Source organism: Narcine bancroftii, chromosome 14 (genome assembly GCF_036971445.1).
Source record: "Narcine bancroftii isolate sNarBan1 chromosome 14, sNarBan1.hap1, whole genome shotgun sequence".
In the NCBI taxonomy this organism is placed as follows: Eukaryota; Metazoa; Chordata; class Chondrichthyes; order Torpediniformes; family Narcinidae; genus Narcine; species Narcine bancroftii.
The window spans coordinates 38,117,692-38,136,010 of NC_091482.1; the positions used below are offsets into that span (position 1 = coordinate 38,117,692).

General features: G+C 48.9%; 1 protein-coding gene across 5 annotated transcripts; it reads right to left on the bottom strand.

Moving 5' to 3' along the window:
- Positions 1-12,647: 12,647 nt before the first annotated feature.
- On the bottom strand, positions 12,648-17,874 carry LOC138749772 (tyrosine-protein kinase STYK1-like). 5 transcript variants are annotated; one of them, XM_069911608.1, is made up of 10 exons: positions 17,816-17,874; positions 17,356-17,466; positions 17,019-17,141; positions 16,579-16,788; positions 15,392-15,573; positions 14,956-15,036; positions 14,515-14,723; positions 13,790-13,830; positions 13,498-13,594; positions 12,648-13,260 (listed from the first exon to the last, which is right to left on the bottom strand). In XM_069911608.1, the coding sequence occupies exons 2-10, from the start codon at positions 17,405-17,407 to the stop codon at positions 13,056-13,058; spliced, it is 1,200 nt and encodes a 399-aa protein (XP_069767709.1). In that variant the 5' UTR covers positions 17,408-17,466; positions 17,816-17,874; the 3' UTR covers positions 12,648-13,055. The 5 variants fall into 5 exon arrangements, with proteins under 5 accessions (XP_069767709.1, XP_069767710.1, XP_069767708.1 ...); XM_069911609.1 differs by having other exon boundaries at positions 17,356-17,420; positions 17,816-17,867; XM_069911607.1 differs by lacking the exon at positions 17,816-17,874 and adding an exon at positions 17,579-17,675.
- Between the last annotated feature and the right edge of the window lie 445 nt (positions 17,875-18,319).

Consider the following 18,319-nt stretch of genomic DNA (forward strand, 5'->3'; position numbering starts at 1 on the left):
ACACATCCAGTCCCTTTTATCGGGTTTTTAACCCATTCCAGACACCAATACCTGACCATGGTCTGTTTGTCTTTCCCATGGGTTTTCCCCGCTCCCCAATCAGATAGCATTAATCCTGTGAGGGATATTGGAATGTTAGGAGTCCAGAGATACTGGAAGCAAGTGTCAATTAAGAATAAAGTATTATGGGTTAACTTAAGGTGAAGGGATATTGGAATGTTAGGAGTCCAGAGATACTGGAAGCAAGTGTCAATTAAGAATAAAGTATTATGGGTTAACTTAAGGTGAAGGGATATTGGAGTGTTAGGAGTCCAGAGATACTGGAAGCAAGTGTCAATTAAGAATAAAGTATTATGGGTTAACTTAAGGTGAAGGGATACTGGAATGTGAGGAGTCAAGCAAGTGCTCATTAGAGATGAAGTATTATGGGTGAAATCAGGGTGAAGGGATGCTGGAACAAGAGGAAGGGTTGTAAAAGTGTAATAAACTAAGGATCTTCAAAACAAGATAACAAGTAGATAGCTTTAGCAAGTCTTGTGGATTGATTAATGAGTGAAGAACAAAGACATGATACTTCCTGGCTAACAAGTTTGCAGGAAGGCACATAAACTGATAAGAAGTTAGAATCCACGTGGGCAGAATTACCTAATGCTAAACCAATCCAGGAGGCAGAAGAGTGTTGGGGGGAAGGTATCTCTGTACTGAAATGAAATGTATAAAAGTTGGGTCAGCCCCAGTATCTGTGTGTATTCCCAGGGTAAGGGGGAGCACCCAACTTTGCATTGTTGTATAATAAATGTTCTTTGTTCTCAATTTTTGTCTCGAGCAATTTCTGTGAAGGTACTTCTGCTTCTCACAAATGGGGGCTCGTCCGGGATCACACTCCCTCCACTGACAGAGTGCCCGACGACGAGGGTAGGTGCACCCCAGCTGATTCAGCTGGACTCATGGACGGCGGGTGACTTGTCAGTGGACGAAGCGAGTGATATCCGAGAAGAGGCATTGAGAACAAACGACGGGAGGACGTTGAGGAAGCGCGCTAGGAATAGCTACTGGACTCTGGTAAGAGGAACTTTATTTTCCTGCCAATATGGGAGGAGGAAGTAGCAAGGGAAAAAGGCCTGAAGAAAGAAAAGGGGATAAGATACCAAAACATAGTCCGTTAGGATTAATGTTGTCCAATTGGGGTGCAGGGAAAACCCGTGAGAAGGATAAGCAGACCATGGTCAGGTATTGTTCACAGGAATGGGTTAAGAATCCGATCAAGGGGAATTCAGTATATTGGCCAAAGTTCGGATCCGACGAGGACTGGATGTGTCAGGCATTGAACATCTGGCTCTACCAAAATCAAGGGGATAATACCGAGAGTAGAGCCTGTTGGCTTAGTGGCTTAGTGGATCATCTGATCAGATGATTTTGAATGAGAAGGAATTTAAAAATAAGAAGGATGAGGGGCCTTCTGCCCCCGAAATAAAGGGATGGGATGTGTTACATTCCCTTCCCCCACCTTATGTTTCCTCTGTGCCGGCTCCCATTCCTTCCCCCTCCCCTACACTTTACCCTTCTTTACCTTCCCCTTCCCCTCCCCAGTTAAAGAAAGAGGGAGAAAGTAGGAGTGGTATGATGACTCGCTCACAGAGTGTCAGATTACCACCTCAACTGACTCGAGAGGGAGGAGAGATTTGCTGTGAGGGTCATTCAAAAGAACAGTGTGAGGCCCTTTGGGAGGAAGGGGCAGGACTCTTTGATTTGCTTCCCAAAGAGCAGGAACCTAAACATCATAGCAGGGGAGATAAGCCAGAAACTAACTGGATGAGACCTTTACGAGAGGTTCCCTTGGGAGGTGATGCAGGGGGTCTAGGATTTGTGAATGTGCCTTTGACTAGTACTGAGGTACACAATTTTAAGAAGGAAATGACCTCCCTGTTAGAAGATCCTCAGGGATGTGCAGAAGTAGATGAATTTCTGGGATCTAATTAAGACCCTATTTACTTTAGACGAGCGTGGAATGATCCGCCAGGCAGGGATCAGAGTCTGGGATAGGGAACACCAAGGGGGGCCAGGGGCAATACCTGGAGAAACTAAATTTCCCCTATTAAACCCAAATTGGGATAAAACTACTAATGATGGTCGCACGCGGATGGATGAGTTCAGGGTTAATCTAATAAGAGGAATGAAGGAGTCTGTTCCGAAAGGACAGAACTTTAAGAAGGCATTTGAGGTTCCCCAAGGTCCCGAGGAGACCCCCTCTGAATTTCTGACTAGATTACGTGCGGCCATACAGCAATATGCGGGGCTGGATATAGAATCCCCAGCAGGTGAACAGTTGGTATTGACAGGTTTTGTTACTAATTCAGCCCCAGATATCAGGAAGAAATTACAAAAGATAGAGGATTGGCATGAACAGGGAATATCACAACTTTTACAGATTGCACAAAAGGCATATGTCCAGAGGTCTGAAGAAAAACAGAAAGGAAAGGCTAAGATTTTGATGCAGGCAGTAAAAGAAATTGTGGATGGAAAGCAAGGAAGTGTTAGAAGCCGTGTGTCAGCTCCTGGATATTGGGAGGAATGCCGGGAGTGGGGAAGTAGAGACCAGGGCAGAGGTAGAGGTAGAGGAGAATTCCGGGGACGGCGACTGTCCCCAGGACCCCATGGAGACCCTGGCAGGAATTGGGAGACAGGAGCATTAGTTTGCTATTATTGTAAAAAGGACGGACACTTTAAGAGGGAATGCCCGATGCGGGCAAGGGAGACAAAATCTTACGTATTGATGGAGGCAGATCAAGAATAGGGGAGTCACGGTTCTCAGTCAATACACAGCCCGTAATTGACCAATTAGTGAAAGAAGGTATACTCGAACCCTGTATGTCACCTTTTAATTCTCCAATTTTACCTGTCCAAAAACCAGATGGTTTTAGTTCAAGATTTGAGAGAGTTGAATAAAATTATTCTCACCCGTTACCCGGTTGTACCTAACCCTTATACTTTGATGGGTAAAATTGATCCCCATAGTAAGTGGTTCAGTGTAATTGATCTCAAGGATGCCTTCTGGACCTGCCCTTTGGCAATAGACAGTAGGGACATGTTTGCATTTGAGTGGGAAAATCCCTTTACAGGACGGAAAAATCAATACCGGTGGACGGTCCTTCCCCAGGGTTTTACTGAATCACCAAATTTGTTTGGCCAAGTTTTGGAACAAGTATTAGATGAGGCCCCTCGGAGAGAGGATTGTCAATTACTACAATATGTGGATGATTTATTAATCACGGGGGAAATGTTTGATTCGGTTAAACAATACACTGTTGATTTGCTGAATTTTCTGGGGGAGAAGGGTCTTAGAGTGAGTGAATCGAAGTTGCAATTTGTACAATCTGAGGTTAAATATTTAGGTCATTTGGTTAGTCAAGGAATTAAGAAAATAAGTCCAGAGAGAATACGTGGTATTTTGCAGGTCCCACTTCCAAAGAATGCCCAAGAACTTAGGAAATTCCTTGGTCTGGTAGGATACTGTAGAATTTGGATTGAGAATTATTCTAGCCTGGTCAGATTTCTTTATGATAAACTTGCGACACTAGGGGGCGAGCCTGTTGTCTGGACAGAGGAGGAGATTAAAGATTTTACCTTGGTGAAACAGCGCCTTGTTAGTGCCCCGGTTTTGGCCTTACCTGACTTGAACAAACCATTTGACCTATATACCAATACGAAAGACGGTGTGGCCATGGGGGTATTAACACAAGAGCGGGCAGGCTTCAGAAAACCAGTTGCCTTTCTATCAAAGGTTTTAGATCCTGTTTGCCGTGGTTGGCCAGAATGCGTGCAAACTATTGCAGCCACGGCTATTTTAGTAGAGGAAGGACGAAAAATTACGTTTGGGGCCCCGATGATAGTTCACACCCCTCTCACAGTCTGCACCATTCTCTTACAACGTGCCGGAAGGTGGCTTACTGATTCCAGGATTTTGACATATGAGGCGATTCTTATGGATAGGGATGATTTGACATTGGTTACAAATAAAGATCAGAATCCAGCCGCCTTCTTGGTTTCTCCAGATTCTGATACTGTCCCCAATGATTTAGAACATGTATGCTTAGAAGTGATAGATTTACAGACTAAAACTAGAGATGATTTAAGTGATGAACCTTTACCAGAGGGTGAAAGATGGTTTATTGATGGATCTTCCCGCTGCATTGACGGCATTCGCTATAGCGGGTATAGTGTAGTGGACGGGAATGAAGGGGTTGTGATTGAGGCAGGTCGTCTCCCCGGTACTTGGTCGGCCCAATCCTGTGAATAGTATGCCCTCTGTAGAGCTCTTCAGGGTCTCGAGGGGAAGGTGGGCACAATCTATACTGACTCCAAGTATGCTTTTGGTGTAGTTCACACCTTCGTAAAGATTTGGAAAGAACGGGGAATGATAACTGGGAAGGGACAGAAGTTGATCCATGAGAACTTAATTGTTCAATCCTTAGATGCTCTTATGTTACCCGAGGAGATAGCTGTAGTACACGTACGGGGCCATCAAATCTTTGACACTCCTGAAGCACAGGGTAACAGACGGGCAGATGAAGTTGCTAAACAGGCTGCACTCACAGAAGTAATAAACATGCAGCTGTTACTCCCTGTCCCACATGAGATTCAAAAGAATTTCACAGGAAGAGGAGGTTTATATGAAAGAACAGGGAATGCGTCAAACTGCAGATGGGTTATGGTGGACGGCAGAGGGATGCCAAGTCCTGAATAAGGCCTTGGCTCGTCAAATTATTGATCAGCTCCACCAGCAGACACACTGGGGAACGCAGGCACTGGTTGATGCCTTTGTACGGTCCTTTAATTGTTCTGGTATATACACCATAGCCAAACAAAGTACTCGGGGATGTCCAATTTGTCAGCGAGTAAATAAGAAAGTAATGCGTCAGGCAATGCCTGGGGGTCGCGATATGGCCGTACGCCCGTTTCAACGAATACAGATTGACTATTACCTAAGATAGGGGTTTATAAATATCTCCTGGTGATGGTGGATCATTTTACTCGATGGGTTGAAGCTTTCCCGACCCCTAATGATCGATCTAGCACCGTTATCCGGATAGTACTAGAGGCTATTATTCCACGTTACGGCATTGTTCAAACCATTGACTCAGATCGAGGTACACATTTTACCTCTCAGGTACTCTAGGGTGTGTGTAAAATCTTGGGAATTGATTGGCAGTTACACACCCCATGGCACCCCCAGAGTTCAGGCCATGTCGAGCGAATGAATCAGACTCTGAAAAACCAACTCACTTGACTTTATGAGGAAACTGGACTCTCCTGGATTAAATGCTTACCCTTAGCTTTGATCAGGATTCGCACAGCTCCTCATAAGGACCTTGCGGTCTCACCATATGAGATGATGTTCGGTCTCCCTTACATGGGTTTCCATACCGATTCCCCTGCCCCTGAGGCTAACGACCAATATATATCAAAATATTTACAGGGCCTTTCCACTTCTTTGTATGACTTAAAACAGAAGGGATTATTGGCTCAGACCCCACCCTTGGACTTTCCCATTCATTCCATCAAAGCTGGTGATTGGGTATATGTAAAAACGTGGCAAGACCATAAACTAGAACCTATATGGGATGGCCCTTATTGTGTACTTTTGATTACAGACACTGCAGTACGAACAAGAGAAAAGGGATGGACTCACGTGCAACGTGTTAAGCGTGCAAATCCACAGACTAAGGACGTTGACAATACCCCCTCTACCTGGCATGCAGTTTCGCATCCTTCCGGTCTGAAAGTCACGCTCCGCCGAAAAAAATTGTTATAATGTTATTTTTAATATTTGCTGAATTGTTTTCCTGCTGGTTCCCAATTTTTGGGAAACTACCTAACTGTACTCAATGTATTAAGCCCTCCTGGAATAGGGGCAGCAGAGGTGATAGTTACTTTGAAGAATGGACAAGTTTACCTTTAGAATGCAGACAGGGCACAGGTAGGAAGTGCATTCACAGTGGGGTACCTTATTTAGTATGGTTTAATCTAGGATCCCAACATGGACCAGGGAAGCAAAATTGTCCTACTGGAGTGGCTTGGGTCTGCATCCCGGCCTCTTCAGGTATTAGTTCTTCTTTGGCTTGGCTTCGCGGACGAAGATTTATGGAGGGGGTAAAAAGTCCACGTCAGCTGCAGGCTCGTTTGTGGCTGACCAGTCCGATGCGGGACAGGCAGACACGATTGCAGCGGTTGCAAGGGAAAATTGGTTGGTTGGGGTTGGGTGTTGGGTTTTTCCTCCTTTGCCTTTTGTCAGTGAGGTGGGCTCTGCGGTCTTCTTCAAAGGAGGCTGCTGCCCGCCAAACTGTGAGGCGCCAAGATGCACGGTTTGAGGCGTTATCAGCCCACTGGCGGTGGTCAATGTGGCAGGCACCAAGAGATTTCTTTAGGCAGTCCTTGTACCTTTTCTTTGGTGCACCTCTGTCACGGTGGCCAGTGGAGAGCTCGCCATATAATACGATCTTGGGAAGGCGATGGTCTTCCATTCTGGAGACGTGACCCATCCAGCGCAGCTGGATCTTCAGCAGCGTGGACTCGATGCTGTCGACCTCTGCCATCTCGAGTACCTCGACGTTAGGGGTGTGAGCGCTCCGCTCCATCCTCAACATCCATTGGAGGTATTAGTAAGACAAGTGCTAAAGATATGGTACAGAGAAGATGGTGGGAGAATTACAAACAAAACATTAGTCAGGGCTATAAATGGAGTAGGAATAAAGGGGATATATATGCTAATGCTCGCAGGCAGGCTGCTACTCACCGGTTAGGTGACAATAAGTGGGTAGATTTGAGCCAACAAACAGCTGATTTGCTGGAGTTAAAGAATTGTTGGATTTGCGGAGGCCCAACTAGGGATGGTACCTGGCCCTGGCAAGGTGAGCCTTTGGATATATGGCAACTTCTACGCTTTAATGGGACAACGAATAAAATTGAGCGCCCCTCCCAAGCTTGGTATCTTGCAAATCACCCATTGGGTGACGAATGCATCCACAAGGATGAAGGCCGTCACTATAAGGGAGATTCCAGTTGTAAACGACTTAAGCTGCTCAAGAATACTACAGCTGTTTGGCATCCTACAACCCCTACCTGGTATTTCTCTATGAGAAGAGATTCGGATTGTGTGCTCTATGGGAGTATGAATGAGACCACTGACGTATGGAACTGTTCAGGTAACAATCCTTACCAGGGCATACCCTCACTTCGGCAGATCTGGGGCCAGACTGTCCCACATGGATACGCACCAGAAGGTTTATATTGGATTTGTGGGAGTATGGCTTATACATTTTTAGAACCCGACTGGAGCGGCACTTGTTGTATTGGAATCATTCAACCTCAATTTGTTTTACTGCCTTTGCAGGCCGACCATCACCTTTCTACCAAAGTATACATGCACCTGATTCCACAATCTCCTCAGGACATTCGCACAAAGAGAGAGCTCAAGATTGGAGATTGGGGTGATGACTGGCCCCCTGAACGTATTATTTCATATTATGGCCCTGCTACTTGGGCTCAGGATGGATCATGGGGATACCGAACCCCCATTTATATGCTAAATCGGTTGATCAGACTCCAGGCAGTTTTAGAAATTATCACCAATCAGACAGCAACAGCCTTAGATTTACTGGCTGATGAGCAGCAACCGATACGTGCTACAGTTTATCAAAATCGCCTGGCCCTCGATTACTTGTTAGCCGCTGAGGGCGGCGTCTGTGGAAAATTGAACCTTACCAACTGTTGTTTGAAGATTGATGACAATGGCCAGGCAGTAAAGAATATCTCTACAGGAATTCGAAAACTTTCCCATGTCCCGGTCCAGACTTGGCATCCCTGGTCCGGTATGTGGTGGTCTAAACTTTTTACTGGCAGCTGGAGTTGGATACACACGGCCCTTATAGCAGCTGGGCTTTTTATTTTAGCCCTCATAATAATTCCCTGCCTAATGCCTTGTGTACAGTGTTTAATCCAACGGGCCCTTCAGCAGGTCACTACAACCCAAATGATGTATGCTTCCCAAACTCCGTCTGATGATGCTGAGGCCGCAGTTCGTTTACTCACCCGCTGGGAGAATGACCAAGCCTAACAGAACATTACCGAATGGGGATTTACTAAGCGTAGCTAAAGAAAAAGGGTGGATTGTGAGGGATATTGGAATGTTAGGAGTCCAGAGATACTGGAAGCAAGTGTCAATTAAGAATAAAGTATTATGGGTTAACTTAAGGTGAAGGGATATTGGAATGTTAGGAGTCCAGAGATACTGGAAGCAAGTGTCAATTAAGAATAAAGTATTATGGGTTAACTTAAGGTGAAGGGATATTGGAGTGTTAGGAGTCCAGAGATACTGGAAGCAAGTGTCAATTAAGAATAAAGTATTATGGGTTAACTTAAGGTGAAGGGATACTGGAATGTGAGGAGTCAAGCAAGTGCTCATTAGAGATGAAGTATTATGGGTGAAATCAGGGTGAAGGGATGCTGGAACAAGAGGAAGGGTTGTAAAAGTGTAATAAACTAAGGATCTTCAAAACAAGATAACAAGTAGATAGCTTTAGCAAGTCTTGTGGATTGATTAATGAGTGAAGAACAAAGACATGATACTTCCTGGCTAACAAGTTTGCAGGAAGGCACATAAACTGATAAGAAGTTAGAATCCACGTGGGCAGAATTACCTAATGCTAAACCAATCCAGGAGGCAGAAGAGTGTTGGGGGGAAGGTATCTCTGTACTGAAATGAAATGTATAAAAGTTGGGTCAGCCCCAGTATCTGTGTGTATTCCCAGGGTAAGGGGAAGCACCCAACTTTGCATTGTTGTATAATAAATGTTCTTTGTTCTCAATTTTTGTCTCGAGCAATTTCTGTGAAGGTACTTCTGCTCCTCACAATCCTAACGGACGTTGCTTAGTTATCTGATTGTCCCGTCCTTCCTTAGGACTATTTCCCTTGCTACTCACACCTCCCATACTAACAAGTAAGTAAAATTCCTCTTACCAGGATCCAGTAGCTATTCCTAGCGCGCTTCCTTAACATCCTCCCGTCGTTTGTTCTCAATGCCTCTTCTCGGATATCACTCGCTTCGTCCACTGACAAGTCACCCGCCGTCTGTGAGTCCAGCTGAATCAGCCGGGGTGCACCTACCCTCGTCGTCGGGCACTCGGTCAGTGGAGGGAGTGGGATCCCGGAGGAGCCCCCATTTGTGAGAAACAGAAGTACCTTCACAGAACTTGCTTGAGACAAAAATTGAGAACAAAGAACTTTTATTATACTATTACAACAATGCAAAGTTGGGTGCTTCCCCTTACCCTGGGAATACACACAGATACTGAGGCTGACCCAACTTTTATACATTTCATTTCAGTACAGAGATACCTTCCCCCTAACATTCTTCTGCCTCCTGGATTGGTTTAGCATTAGGTAATTCTGCCCACGTGGATTCTAACTTCTTATCAGTTTATGTGCCTTCCTGCAAACTTGTTAGCCAGAAAATATCATGTCTCTGTTCTTTACTCATTAATCAATCTCCAAGACTTGCTAAAGCTATTTACTTGCTATCCAGTTTTGAAGATCCTTATTTTATTATACTTTTATAACTCCTAACCCTTCCTCCCATGCCAGCATCCCTTCACCCTGATTTAACCCATAATACTTCATTCTTAATTAGCACTTGCTTGACTTCTCACATTCCAGTATCCCTTACATTGGGAACAGATGCGGTGGAGACGCAGAGATTGGGAGAAGGGGATGGAATCCTTGCAGGGAGATGGGTGTGAAAAACGAATAGTCCAGGGATTTGGTTGCAGGGAGAGTTGGTTGTATATGTCTCCCTGGGTGGAACAAGAGATCCCGGAAAGGGGAGTGCATTTTTCTTTACTGCTGTTGTCATTGGGTAGAATATTCCTATGGAGGACGCTCATTGGCTGTACCGCACGTCAAACCCACGTTGCGAGCCTGCAACTGCGGGTCGGAGAAAGACACGCCCAAGTGACCGCCACTCATTGTCCAGAAGGATGATGTCCCTGATTGGTGGTAGGTTACCGATACTTCGATATCGTTGGCGCAGTCATCAACAGAGGAGCGGGACCGTACGAAGGAGAAGAAAGGTGTCGTCGCCATCTTGTTCAACGGCAGTCGCGCCGGCCTTTTATCGTGTTTGAATGGCAGACGGAGCAGCTCCGGTGCCCTGCTGGCGAACGGGCTGTCAGCCATCGGCCCCCACGTCCGAACCGAGCAGCACTTCGCAGGCCGGAGGGGGGGGAGAAAATCCTTGCTGCGTAGCCAACATCTGACCGCCATCGCGCTGAATATACGGCGGGTACTAATAGAGACGCCGAACTGCCATTGGTCAGAGCGTTTGGCCGTCAGTGCCGGCAGGCGCGAATTGGCAGCACCTGTCAATTTGAGGAGTTTCACACAACTGGGCAGATGGCCCAGATTGTGACCCGCCCACCCCGGAAGTCAGCCTTTTTTCCCCTCCCCATCTCCCATCTCCATTCTCCCCCATCCCTCTCTTCCCCCCCCCCCATTTCCTTCTCGCTCCTCCTACATTCTCCCTCTGCCCCCACTATCCCCACACCTGCCTTTGGGGGGGGGGGGGGTGTTGGGCAACAGAGATGCCCCCCTCCCCCCATATCTTCATTGTGTGTCTAAAAACCAAGAACACAGGAAACAGGAGCAGGAGCTGACCCTCGGCCTGCTCCGCCATTCAGTGTGATGGTTGATCTGATGATAGGTTCATCTCCACTACTCTGCCTTTTCCCTGTATCCCATAATTCTACTATGAGTAGGGTGTGTGGGTGCAGGTGACTGGGGGGGATGCAGGTGACAAGAGGATTTTGCAGAGACAGGGAGGGGTGCAGAGGATAGGGTGGGGGGGGGTGGTTATAGAAGCCCCTTTCACATTTGCAAGTGATCCCAGGAATCAAATGTTAATCGGCCTTTAAGGTGCCAAGTGTAAAAGCTAAATCAGCTCAACACCAGCGTGAGAAGATGTCATCTCATGCCAGGGACTGATGAGCTCGACCCGTAGTACAATCGCTGGCGTCTACAGATGCTGGTGTTGGAATCAGGCAAATGTGAAATGGGTAACGACATAGTGGGATTGAAATGATCAGTTTTTGTGTGAGTGCAGGAAGATTAAAAAATGAAGGTATAAACTTTGCCAGGGGAAAGTTGCAATGGGGGGAGAGAGAGGAAATAATAGCAATAACAGATATGTTTTAAACAGTGGTAAAATTGGTAGCGCTATTGCGCATAATTTATAAAGACAGCGGTGGGGGGGGGGGGGGGGAACTATGGCGAACCTGACTTACCAGAAAGCTGTGGAGCAGAGAAACCCCATGCATACAGCCAGGCATACAGCCCTTTCTCTGCCTCATGGAATTCTGGGAGACCAGTTCCGCCATCACTTTTTCCCACGCAATTTATAAATTGTGCTCTATAGCGTTACAAACTGCTATTGCAACATAGCTTGCACTTTCCCACTGTCCCTTATAAAGATTTATTTAGTTTGGCACGACAAATGGGCTGAAGGGCTCGTACAGGGCTGTACATAAAGCTTAATTATGTTATAATTATGCATGATTAATTTTGTTCAAATATAGGATCAGGATTTAGGGCAGGTCCACTATCACTCGATGCATCATGACATCATCAATAGAAGGTAGAACAGTCCTAACCCCGGGGAAGGGTCCTTGCATGCGTTCAGCGTCCCAGTTAGGAATGGTCAAGTTTGAAAAGCCAAACTCTCATTTCTATCCCGGGACGCTGAATGGCCGATTTAGTGGGATGCAAGTGTGAAAGGGTGGAATGTATGGGACCAAAGGGGGAGTTACAGAGTTGAGGAGGGGTGTAAGGCACCCAAGGGGGTTTACAGAGACAAGGAGGGCTGTAAGGTACAGGAGGGGAGTTACAGAAGCCCCTTTGGCACACATCCCAGTAACTTGGCCGTTCAGTGTCCTGGGATAGGAATGGGGGTTTGGCTTTTCACACTAGACCACTCCTAACTGGGACACTGAATGCTTTCACACATGCAAGGGTTTATCTCCAGCATTTGGTCTGTTCTACCTTTAATAGGAGGTGCCTGCAATGCAATTGCCCATTTCATACATGTCTGATCTCAACACCACGCCGGGGATTGTACTAGGGGTCGCGGCCAGCAATCCCTGGCATGAGATGATGTCATCCAATGGTGGCGTTGAGCTGATTTTTGCTTTCACACTTGCCACTTTAAAGGCCAATTGGCATTTGATTCCTGAGATCACTGGCAAGTGTGAAAGGGGCTAGAGACAGGAATGGGTGTAGGAGACCAGAGTGGAGGTTACAGAGACAGGGAGGAGCAAGGGGACCAGAGGGTGTTACAGAGTGAGGGAGGGCTGTAGGGGACCAGAGAGGGTTAGAGAGACAGGGAGGGGTATAGGGAACCAGAGGGGGGTGCAGGGGTCTGGAGGGGTGTTACAAAGACAGGGGTGTAGGGGACTAGATGGGGGTTACAGAGACAACTAAGGGTGGCATCTCTCACCATGCAGAACCCCCTCTCTATCCCTCTTTATCCACGTGGGCATCACACACCCCACCTCTCCTCCATCCAAAAGTAAACAACAGTTAAAAAAAGACAACCTGCATGCAAAGATCAAAATTTTGTTTATTCAAACTGACTTTTTCAACTTGGCATATTTGGAAGGGGTCAGGTTCTCCCCAGGAGTACTGACGAGTGCCTTTTCCCCCAGATGGTGCAGGAATGTTCTGATATCGCTCCCCACATCCAAATGTCTGTCTTGGGGCTTTAAGAGACATTTACCCCTCTCTCTCCATTGTCACCCTGCTCTCTTCCACATTACCCCATCTCTCCCTCTCATTTCTTCCCCCTTTCTCTCTTCCCCTCTACTTCTTTCCCTTCTCTCTTCCCTTGAACCTCTCTCTCCCCTCTCTGACCCCCCTCTCTCTCTCCCTCTCTCCCCCACTCCTGTCCTTCTCCCTCTTCTCTCCCACTTCACCCCCTCCTCTCTCTCCCCCCTCACTCCCAACCCCGAGTTTACAGGATAGTGTAGTCCTGTGGCCAGCTATCTCGAAAGGTCCCAGTCACTACTGCATATGCCTCTGGGTCAATGCGGTGGGGGATTCTGATGACGGTCCGATCATCTGCTCCTTTCATCCCCTCCCCGATTTTCTTCCTGAGGTCTGGGACACTGGGGCGGAGATCTCCTCGCCACTCCCAACACTGTTTCATGAGACGATACCTGTTGTGGGAAGGGAAAAAGAGAGAGAGAGAACAGGAACCACACAGTGAATGGTGGGGGAGTGTTGAAGAACAGGCCTCAGGGTACGGGGACCGACGGCGAAGTGTCATAGAACAGAGAGATCTCGGGTTATGGGGGCTGACACGGTGAATGGTGGGGAGTGTCATTGAACAGAGAAACCTCAGGGTATGGGGGCCGACACAGTGAACGGTGGGAGATACTGTAGTGGTTACTTACAGGAAACTACGGCAATTAGCTGGCTGGGACATGCGATGTCCTCTCTGCAAGTACTGTAAAACTCCACTGGGGGAGAGTTCCCCATAAGGGGGTGCTCCTGTGGGAGGGGAGAGAGGGGACGAGAGAGGAGGTGGGAGAAAGAGGGGGTAGAGGGAGGGGGAGGAGAGGAGGTGGTAGAGAGGGGCGGAGAGAGAGGGAGAAAGGGGAGGAGGGAGAAAGGGGGGAGAGTGGTGTGATGCATGAAAATTGAAGAACATTGTTATCTATAACTGCAGTGAGAAGAGGGACTTACCCAGAGTTATCATCTCGTAGAGTAATATCCCAAAAGACCACCTGAAAATAAATACATTGAGGATAAATACACCCATCCCTGTCTATGTAACCCCCTCCAGTCCCCTACACCTCTCCCTGTCTCTATAACCCCCCCTCCGATCCTCTCCATCCCTCCCTGTCCATGTAAACCCCCCCTCCGATCCTCTCCATCCCTCCCTGTCCATGTAAACCCCTCCAGTCCCCTACACCCCTCGACTCTAACCCCCTCCAATCACCTCAACTACTCCCTGTCGATGTAATCCCTCCATTCCCCTACACCTGTCCCTGTCTCTGTTACACCCTCTGGTCCCCTACAGCCCTCTCTGTCTTTGTTGCCCCCTCCAGTCTACTACACCCCTCCCTGTCTCTGTAACCCCGTCTGGTCCCCTACACATCTCCCTGTCCACATAACCCCCTCCAGTCCCCTACACCCCTCCCTGTCTCTGTAACCCACTCTGGTCACCTACACCACTCTCTGTCCATGTAACCCCCTCCAGTTGCCTACACACCTCCTATCTCTGTAACTGCTCCCAGTCCCCTACTCCCCTCCCTGTCTCTGTAATGCCCTCCTGTCCCCTACACTCCACCCTGTCTCTGAACCCCCTCCAGACCCCTGCACCCCTCACTGACTTTGTAACCCCCACTGGTCCTGGACACCCCTCCCTGTCTTGATAACATCCCCCACCACCCCCCGCATTAACATACACGTCTGATTTGGGGGAGAGAGGCCTCTTCATGAGGTTTTCAGGTGCCTGCCACTTCTGCGGAGCCATGTCACGGGGTAGGATCCGTCTGCAGTCCTGCATCTGGAAGGGGATGTGGAGAGAACCCAGTCTCACAGTCAGGTCCTGAGCCAGGAGAACATTCCTTGCAGAGACATATCCGTGAACCAGTCCCTTGGTGTGGAGATATTCCTGAGGACACAGAGATATTTGCTTTAGTTCTCCCCTCGTCTCTCTCCCCACTCCCCTCTCATCCCCCTCTCTCCCCTTCTTCCTCTCCTCTCCCCCTGCTTCCTCTCTTCCCCTACTCTCTCCCCCTCACCCCTTCTCTCCCCCTCCCTCACTTTCTCTTCCTCTGCGCCCTCCCCACTCTCTCCTCTCTTTCCCACTCTCCGCCCCCCCCCCTCCCTCACCAGGTACTCACCAGTGCACTGGCCACTTGAGAGGCAATGTTGAAGACCTGTTTCTCTGTCAGATCATAGGCCATTTCCCCCATCACCATGTCCTAGGGAGAGAGACGGACAGTCAGACCCATCCCCAATCTGTTACCCCATCCCCACCCCCTCTTCCCCTTTCTCTTTCGATCCTCCCTCTCTCCCTTTCCCCCCTCTTTCTCCCCTCTCCCCCTCCCCTTTTCTCCCTCTCCTAGCTCTTTCTCCCCTTCTCTCTCCGTTCTCTCCCACCTCTCTTTCCCTTCGTATCACCTTCCTTTCTCTCCTGCTATCTCTCCCCCTTCATACTCTACCCCTTTTCCCCACTCTCTCACCCTCTTTCACACCACCCACTCTCTCTCCCCCTCCTCTCACACCCCCCACTCTCTTTCCCCCCATCTCTGTCCCCTTCTCTCTTTCCCCCCTTACCTTCCGGCAGAGCCACAGAAATCCAAGCAGGTCCCCGAGGCCGAGGCTCTCCACCAGGAGACAGATGGGTTCCTGCTTCGTACAGCAGCCCATCATGGTTGCCAGATTTGGGTGTTTGCCGATGTTGCTCTGAAACCGGATGCGTTCGACGAACTGCATGGCCAGAGCCGGGGAAGGCGAGTCTGGGTCCAGAAAAAGGCTCCATCAGTCACTGTAGTCTCCAGCATGGGCTGACTGCGGGAGTAGGTTGGTCTAAGGCTTGGGGTCTTCAGGAACATGGGTAGGCTGGGGAACCATGGCAACAGGGGTAGTCCTTCCTCTGGACTGGGAACAATGGCAATGGGGGTAGACTGCACTCAGGCTGGGAGCCACACTTAAGCCTGGGAACTGCAGTAACGGGGTAGGCTGCACTTAAGGACTGGAAGCCACGGGAACGAGGTAGGCCACAATCAGACCTAAGGCCCTCGCGAAAGCAGGTAGGCTTGGGAACTACTGCAATAGGGGTAGGCTGGACTCAGGCCTTGAGAGCAAGGCAATAGGGAGGGCTGGGAATCACAGCAACAAGTATAGGCCCTGCCCTGGTCTGGGAAGAACTGGATCGGGGTAGGCCACACTCAGGCCTGGGAACCATGGGAATTGGGGTAGGCCTTGGGAATAGCAAGTTTGCAGACAACTCAGACAGCAAAGGTTTTCAAAGCTTGCAGAGGGATCTGGACCAGCTGGAAAAATGGGCTGAAAAATGGCAGATGGAATTTAGTGCAGAAAAATTTGAAGCCTTGCATTTTGGAAGGACAAACCAAGGTACGACATACACAGTAAATGGTAGGGGATAGAGGAGTAATGTAAAACAGGTATCTGTGAATACAGATACATAATTCCCTGAAAGTGGTGTCACAGGTGGACAGGGTTATAAAGAGAGCTTTTGGCATCTTGGCCTTCATAGATCTAAATGTTGAGTACAGAAGTTGGGATGTTATGGTAAAGTTGTACAAGACATTGATGAGACTAGATTTGGAGGATTGTGTGCAGGTTTGGTCACCTAACTGCAGGAAAGATATTAAGATAGAAAGAGTGCCGAGAAGATTTACTAGGATATTGCCTGGGCTTCAGGAACTGAGTTACAGGGAAAGATTAAACAGGTCTCTTTATTCCCTGCAGTAAAGAAGAATGAAGGGAAAAACACCTACCCTGGAGTTCCTTGACGATGATCGGCCTCTCCTTCTCAGAGCCGGACGGAGCCAGACAGGCCTGGTAGATGGGGCCATAGCGGCCTCTGGCCACCAGCTTCATCCCTCCGATGATCCTCTCCCGCGGAACTTCCCACTGACCAAGAGAGGAGTCCGGGACCTGAAGGGCAGTCCTTGCAGTTGACAGGGCCCAGCCTTCAGACACCAAGCCTGAGGAAGACCGAGAGGGGGGTAGAGAGAAAGAAAAAAAAAAGTAGGCCCCCAGGTTCCTTCCAGTCACACATTCCAAGGTGGGACACAGACTGAAGCTCACAACGCACCATCCTGCACACACTCCAGGGGAACAAGGTAGAGTGAAGCTCCCTTCGCATTGTCCTGTCATACACTCCCATAGCAGGATGCAAAGTGAATTCCACCCTCCCCCCGACTCTCCCCCTCACCTGGGGTCTGCAAGCTCTTTAGATTCCGACATCTCATCCAGAGGATACAGCCTCCGACGAGGCAAGACGCAGCTATCAAGAGCACAGGCACAATAATCACCTCTGTCTCAAAGAATCGGACCTCTGGCAGGGGGCAGAAGATGAAGTTCACAGGTAAATCCCACAGTTATCGCCCAATCTCAGCCAGCTCAGAAGGGTCGGGTGGGGGGGGGAAGAGTGGAGGGAAAAGGGGGAGAACTAGGGAAGGGGTGAGTGGGAGAGAAAGGAGTGAGAGGGTGGAGGGAGAGAAGGGGGTGAACTAATGGAGAGAGGTGGAGAGGGATGTTGAGGACCTCACCACACAGTTCGTCTCCTGGCGGACATTGGGAGACTGTTTGAACTTCAACCATGTCGATTGCAAAACTGGAGAGAGGTGAGGTCAGGATCAATGGATGTAGGAAGAAACTCTCTGTAATGTGACAGAACAGTGCAGAGGAAACTTCACCCTCTCCAGCCTCTCTGACTTAACTCTTCCCTTTCCCTCCTGACCCACAGTATCCTCATGCCCCAAATGTCCCTACCTTGGGTTCCAGACTTTTTCCACAGACTAATATGTTTGCAGACAGTAACGCAGTTGACGCCTCTCCCCCCAGTCTCACCCTCCTCCCTCTCTGTCTCTTCTCCCTCCCACTCCCCCTTTCACACCCTCTCTCCCCTCTCCCTCCCCTCTATCTCCTCTCCCCCTCCCTTACTCTCTCTCCCCTCTTGCCCCTCTCCCCTTCTCTCTTGCTTTCTCTCCCTCTATCTGTCACCCTCACCTGTCTGTCTCCTCTGTCCCTCTCTCTCTCTCTTGCCCACCACCTCCCCCTCCCTCCCTCTCCCTCCACTCTGTGTACACCTGTACTAAGTTCAGGGTGTGACAGCACAGAGCAAAACAATTCGGACTCCTCCCCATTACCCAGGCTGGAACCTGTTCCACAGGTTAATTATTCTCTCATGCACACTTCCTGGTGCTTGGGATGGGCTACGTGGAGGGGAGAGAGGGAGGGTTGGGAGAGGGAGGAAGAAAGAGGGAAGCGAGTGAGTGGAGGAAAGGTGGGAAGAGGGGGAGGAGAGAGGGCAGCTATAAGGCTGTCCCCTCAGCACTCTGATGATACAACCACGGGACTGCCTGTGCCTGTCCGCACTCCTGCAGGGGGAAACCCACTGTACCTGCAGGGAGGTACAACATGGGAGACTGGCTCCATCTACTCCCTCCCAATCGCCAGCCCCACATAAAAGCCCACACCGGCCCTTGGGCAGGAGCAGAGCCTGTGGGCCAG